This window comes from Dasypus novemcinctus, chromosome 5, assembly GCF_030445035.2.
Source record: "Dasypus novemcinctus isolate mDasNov1 chromosome 5, mDasNov1.1.hap2, whole genome shotgun sequence".
Taxonomy (NCBI): domain Eukaryota; kingdom Metazoa; phylum Chordata; class Mammalia; order Cingulata; family Dasypodidae; genus Dasypus; species Dasypus novemcinctus.
In genome coordinates, this window is record NC_080677.1 from 122,302,026 (window position 1) to 122,308,041 (window position 6,016).

Below are 6,016 nucleotides of genomic sequence, written 5' to 3' on the forward strand. Positions count from 1 at the left end.
GAGGCAAGATTGATGACCAGTTTTGTAAAACAACCTAATTTTATCTAAAGTTGAAATTTGTCAATGTCCTTTTGAGAAAAAGGAAATCTATTTTTCTTAAGAGTTGCAATATATTAATATTTATAGTCTCATGACATTATAAAAAGTTTTTACCCCATTCCCACTATATATTTAGATACATCTATTGCCACCATTGAAGGTGTTTTTTAGAAGTACTCCTGAAAAACTGATAAAGAAAAAAGAACTGTGCTCAGGAATGGGCCTCTGCCATCCTAGCTTAATGTGTGTGTGTGTTTCCATGTGGAGAACCACCCAATGGAAATAGTTTCTCTCATGGTGGCATTGATTAAGAGCCAATGGATCACCGAGCAGAGTGCCTAGAGATTTCAGAGAAGGGACAGCAAATGTTAGATGCAATTGAATCTACATTAATTATGGTTGAAAGGGTTGCTTAAGAATTTGCAAGTTCAGGGAAAGTACCCAAAATTATAAATCCTCTTTAAAAGAGGCACTATTTATATGTTGATAATAAGGAATTTAAAATCAAACTGTGAAAAGATATGGATCTTATTAATCAGGAGGAGAAAGGAATACAGTGCTTCAAGGTAGGATCCTCTTGAGATCTTCACACATTTTACTTTTATACCGCCTATTATTCTGACTTGTGTTTTCCATTTTAGCCTGCTAATTGCAACATCGTTAGAATTGTTTCTTTTCTATAATCGAAAGGTCTCTTCATGCATCATTTTATCTCTAATGACCAAGAGTGGGTTTGATGTTTAACAGCAAATTGGCCAAGCTCTGTTGGGATAGCACTAGAATGAGTGATAGGGTCTGGTTAGTGTGGTGAGAGTGGGCGATGGGGTCTTAAGGGTTCTCTTCTTGATATACACAATTTTGGATCTTGTCATCTCATCAGGTGGTATAAATCTATGACCCTGTGGACCAATGTCCACTAGGGGCATTGTGGTTACAAGAGCTGGTAGGGATCTGGGAGGGGCTGAGAGAGGGGCCTAGGAGAGACAGGAGGCTACATGCTGCTGTCAAGGTGGTGGTGTGTGTTCACTGAGTGGCCCTGAGACATGTGGAGCTAAACAGCTTCCTCACTGTCCAGGTGAGTGTAAGTTGTCCTATGGAAATCCAGCAAGGTTATCTGGATGCCTGGGGAAGAAACAACTGCCTCAACCTAATCCAGTCTAGACCAGCCCATTCCAGAACCTCATGCTCTATAAGAGGCTGTGAAGGACAGGTTCAGAGTTAGAATCCGCTGATCTCTTGGGGGCCAAGAGACAATGATATCACAGCAGTGACATCCTAGCCTAACCACCAATCAGAGAAGGGATGTCCAGAACCCCAGCTATGGGAGGACCAGAACCCTAATCAGGGAGACACGTTGTTCACATCTGCCAACGCTTCCATGGGCTCCAGGCTCCTCTGTGGTGTGGTCCTTTGTCTCCTGGGAGCAGGTGAGTCCTGGGCTCAGGTTTGACAGTGCCTGCATCTGAGGCATTACTGGACTCCCTCTTTTGTTCATTCTCCAGCCTCTTTCTCCTTCTCCCATAGGTGCAGTGGATTCTGAAGTCATTCAGAAACTAAGTCACCTGATTAAAGCAAAAGGACAGCAAGTGACACTGAAATGTTCACCTATGCCTGGGCACAAGAATGTGTACTGGTACCAACAGGCCAATGGCCAGGGCCCCCAGTTCCTGGTTCGATATTACAATGGGGAAGAGAGGGATAAAGGAAACATCCTGGATCGATTCTCAGGTCTAAAGTTTGGTGACTCTCGCTCTGAGCTCAGCGTGAGCTCCTTGCAGCTGGAGGACTCAGCGCTGTATCTCTGTGCCAGCAGCTTGGACACAGCCCTGCAGAGTTACCAGCGTTCTGTGTGCAAACCTTCCTGCTGCAGCAGCAAGGAGCAACCTCAGATCTGAAACACCTGTGAGAAGCTGAAGACTGCAGGAAGAAAGAAAGAGAAATGGTCTAAGGGCACTGGGAATGCTACCCCAAGAAATCAACATCATTATTCATAAAATGGTGCAGTATCATGAAATTCACTCCACAAGTTCTTTCTTTAACTGGCCCTATATGTACATGATTTCTCTCCTCCCTTCTCTCAAAATCTTTAATATCCCACTCCACATATATAAAACGATGCCTTATTGCAGCTGTAATTTTCCTGCAACTGGTCAGTTGGCTCAGACTGAGACCCCTAACAGCCAGTCGTCCAGATTGACAATCCTGGGGTTGATACCAACTTCTTCCTTCTTGTCTTCCCTTTCCTGCCTTCATCTCCTCAAAACACAGTCATGTGCTTTTCAGAACACGAATCAGATTACGTCATTCTGATTAAAAACAACAAAGCTTCTGATTTCCCACCAAATGAATTCTACTACCCTGAAATATGTTTCTAACACTTCACAACTGAGACTCAATTTTCCTTCATAACATCAAGTCTTCTCAGTCTTAAGGTGCAACTGACTCTGTGACCTAGCACAACTTCCTATAATTTCCTAAAACAAAAGATGTATTTTAATTCCTCTGCATTTGCTATTACTATTCCTACGGGCTAAATCTCCTTTTCTTCCTGATAACATGTCAAATCCTACTCATATTCCACTGTTGTCTCCCACATGTGTTCCTTTTTTATTTTTATTCTGATATTCCAAGTCACTATGTATATTGCTGTCTTTCCTTTACGTTCATAAGAAAAGCCTAGTAAATAAATAATACTCTTGGGACTTGTTAAATTAATAAATTAATGTGGTCTTAGAAAACCAGGGAACATTATTACCCACTGTGTCTTCTCCACTAGGACCACCTCTTATCTGAAATATAATGGATAGTCTTAGGGACAGACGCAGTTTTCCATAAAATTTATGTAATAATCAGAGGAATAACATCTTCTTAGGCAGGATTTATGATTCGTCCTACAAGCCACCCTAGTTGTGTCTAAAGCTGCAATTTGCCAATGTTCTTGGAAGAGTGAGCATCTATTCATCTTAGAAGTTATGTTACAGTAATATTTATACAATCTTATGATTGCAGTAAACAAAATTTCCCCACTTCAAATACTGTATCTTTAGACACATCTCTTGCCCCCTTCAAAGATTTTGTCATAAGTGAACCTGAAAAACTGATAAGAAAAACTATAATTGCAGAGCTCAGTAATAGACCTTTGCTTTTCTTGCTAATAAAATGATATTTGTGTGTGTGTGTCCATCTGTGCACATTTCTTGTAGAGACTCATTTAATGGAAAGGCTCATAGGCCTTTCAGGGTCATGATAGCAAATGATGGATTCAACTGGGTCTACGTTAATTAAAGCTGCCAGATTGTTTGAGCTTTTTAAAGTTCAGAAAAAAAATCTGGAAAGAGTACAAATACTCTTTAGAAGATCCACTATTTAAATGTTGATTATAAGTAATTTAAAAGGAAAATATGAAAAAGATTTGGATCTGAATATTTTAGTAAGGGCAATGGAATTTAATTTTTCTAGGTTTTATCCACTCAAAATCATCACATTGTTTATTCTGATGTTCCATATTATTCTGGTTTATCTCTTTCAGCTAATCCTGATAACTGCAGTGTTGTAACAATTGCTTTGTTTTTACTCAAAGGGTTTCTTTGTGCATTCTTTGTCTCCATAGCTAAGGCTGGGTTTAATGATCAACTGCTTTTGGGCTTGGCCACAATGCCTGCTGGTAAAGCAGTAGAATGGGTGTGTGTGGGAGGGTATGGTAAGGTTGCGGGAGTTGGGAGAAGGGGGGTGCAGGGAATCTCTCTGTTTCATTTAGACAAACTCTGGTCTATTTATCTCACCAGGAGGAATAGATCCATGGGCTGTGGAGCATCTGCCACCTGGGGGCACTGTGGATCCACAGAGCTGGAAGGTCCCTTGCCAGGGGTGGAGAGAGCAGCCTAGGAGAGACAGAATGGCTACAAGCTGGCATCAGGGAGGTGGTTTGGGTTCACTGAGTGGGTCCTCGGACTTGTGGAGTTAAACAGCTTCTTCACTGTCCAGGGAAATGAGATGCGCCCTGCACTCAAGATGCACCAAGCAGGACTTTCTCTGAGCCTGAATGGAGAGTGGAGGGTACAAGGCTTGCGGTGAGAAAGACTGGGTAATTAGTGTCGAGATAGAGCAGGGACAGGTTAAGAGAGGTGCAAATACCATGGAGGAAGAAGATAAGTTGTGGGTGTTTGGGGACTGTGCTCAGCTGGGCCCAACTTTTGTTTAGGGCTTGTGCAGGACAGGAAGGGGGCATAGTGGAGCTGAGCCTGCTCTGTTCAAAGTAGCCTTGGGCCTGGGCTGGCCTGCAGGGAGAGCAACGTCATACCAGTGACATCACAGGCACATCCTCCTACTAGGGAAGAGGGCCGTGCAGAACTTCAGATTACTCCCCCCCCAGACCCCACCCTGAGCAGAGAGAGTCACTGTCCTCTCCTCCTGGGTGCTGCCATGGGCTCTGGGCTTCTCTGCTGGGTGGCCCTTTGTTTCCTGGTCACGGGTGAGTCCTGGGGATGTTGGAAGCCTGTGTTCTGTGTTTGCTTTCCCGGAATTATGACACTGTCCTTGAAGGCTGCAGCACACACCTTGATCCTGAGCTCCATCCTTAGCTTCTGTCTCCTACCCCACAGGCCCAGTGGATTCTGGAGTCACCCAAACACCAAAGCACCTGGTCAAAGCAAGAGGACAGAACGTGACACTGAGTTGTTCCCCCATCTCTGGACACCTCAGGGTAAGCTGGTACCAACAGGCCCTGGTCCAGGAACCCCAGTTCCTTGTTCAATATTCCAATGGGGAAGAGACTGAAAAAAGAAACATCTCAGATCAATTCTCAGGTCTACAGTTTCGTGACTCTCACTCTGAGCTCAATGTGAACTCCTTGTAGCTGGAGGACTAGGTACTGTACCTCTGTGCCAGCAGCTTGGGCACAGCCCCATGTCAGCATCAACTTTCTGTACAAAAACATTCCTGCTCAAGTTCAGGAAATGACAATGAGAGGGAATGGAGTCGGCCACCGAGGCTTGGTTCAGGAGCTGCTAGGCTTCTAGGCCTTTCGAAGACCTCATGGTGCAGTTTCTCTCAGGAACGTTTCATGCTTGCAGAAATCGTGCCAGGCGACCTGGATGTGTGAGGGAGAAACAACTGCCTCAAACCCAGGCTTGACCAGCCCATTCCAGAACCTCATGCTATATAAGAGGTTGAGTAGGACAGGTTAAGAGTTGGAATCCCTTGAGCTATTTCTTGGGCGCCAAGAGACAATGACATCACAGCAGTGACATCACAGCCTAACCCCATCAGAGGGATCCCAAGAGCCCCAGCTATGGGAGGACCAGAACCCCAATCAGGGAGACACCCTGGTCACATCTGCCCACGCTGCCATGGGCTCCATGCTCTTCTGCTGTGTGGCACTTTGTCTCCTGGGAACAGGTGAGTCTTGGGCTCAGGTGGGCATCCCTGATGTGGGCATGGCAACACTGAATTTCAGGCATCATCAGACTCTCTTCTCTGTTCATTTGCTGACCACCTGTTCCTTCCCCCAAAGCTGAAGTGAATTCTGAAGTCATTCAAATACCAAGATATTTGATTAAAGCAAAAGAAGAACATGTGACACTGAGATGCTCTCCTAAGTCTGGGCACAACACTGTTTACTGGTACCAACAGGCCCTGAACCAGGGCCTCCTGTTCCTGGTTCAATATATCAGTGGCAAAGAGACTGGAAAAGGAAACATTCCGGATCGATTCTCAGGTCTGCAGTTCAGTGACTATCGCTCTGAGCTCAACATGAGCTCCTTGCAGCTGGAGGACTCAGCGCTGTATCTCTGTGCCAGCAGCTTGGGCACAGCACTGCAGAGTCACCAACGTTCTGTGAGCAAACCTTCCTGCCTCAGCAGCAAGGAGCAACCTCAGATCTGACACACCTGTGAGCAGCTAAAGACTGCAGTAAAAAAGAAAGAAAAATGGTTTATAGGTCTTTGGAAGAGACACCTTGTAAGAAAATGGTGCTGTG

General features: G+C 44.7%; 1 gene segment (V, D, J or C); it reads left to right on the forward strand.

The window, feature by feature from the left end:
- The first annotated feature begins 1,417 nt into the window (after positions 1 to 1,417).
- Positions 1,418 to 1,934, forward strand: LOC139439070 (T cell receptor beta variable 9-like). The segment is given in 2 exon segments: positions 1,418 to 1,466; positions 1,564 to 1,934. Coding segments are annotated over 2 exon segments (420 nt in total).
- The last annotated feature ends 4,082 nt before the right edge of the window (positions 1,935 to 6,016 follow it).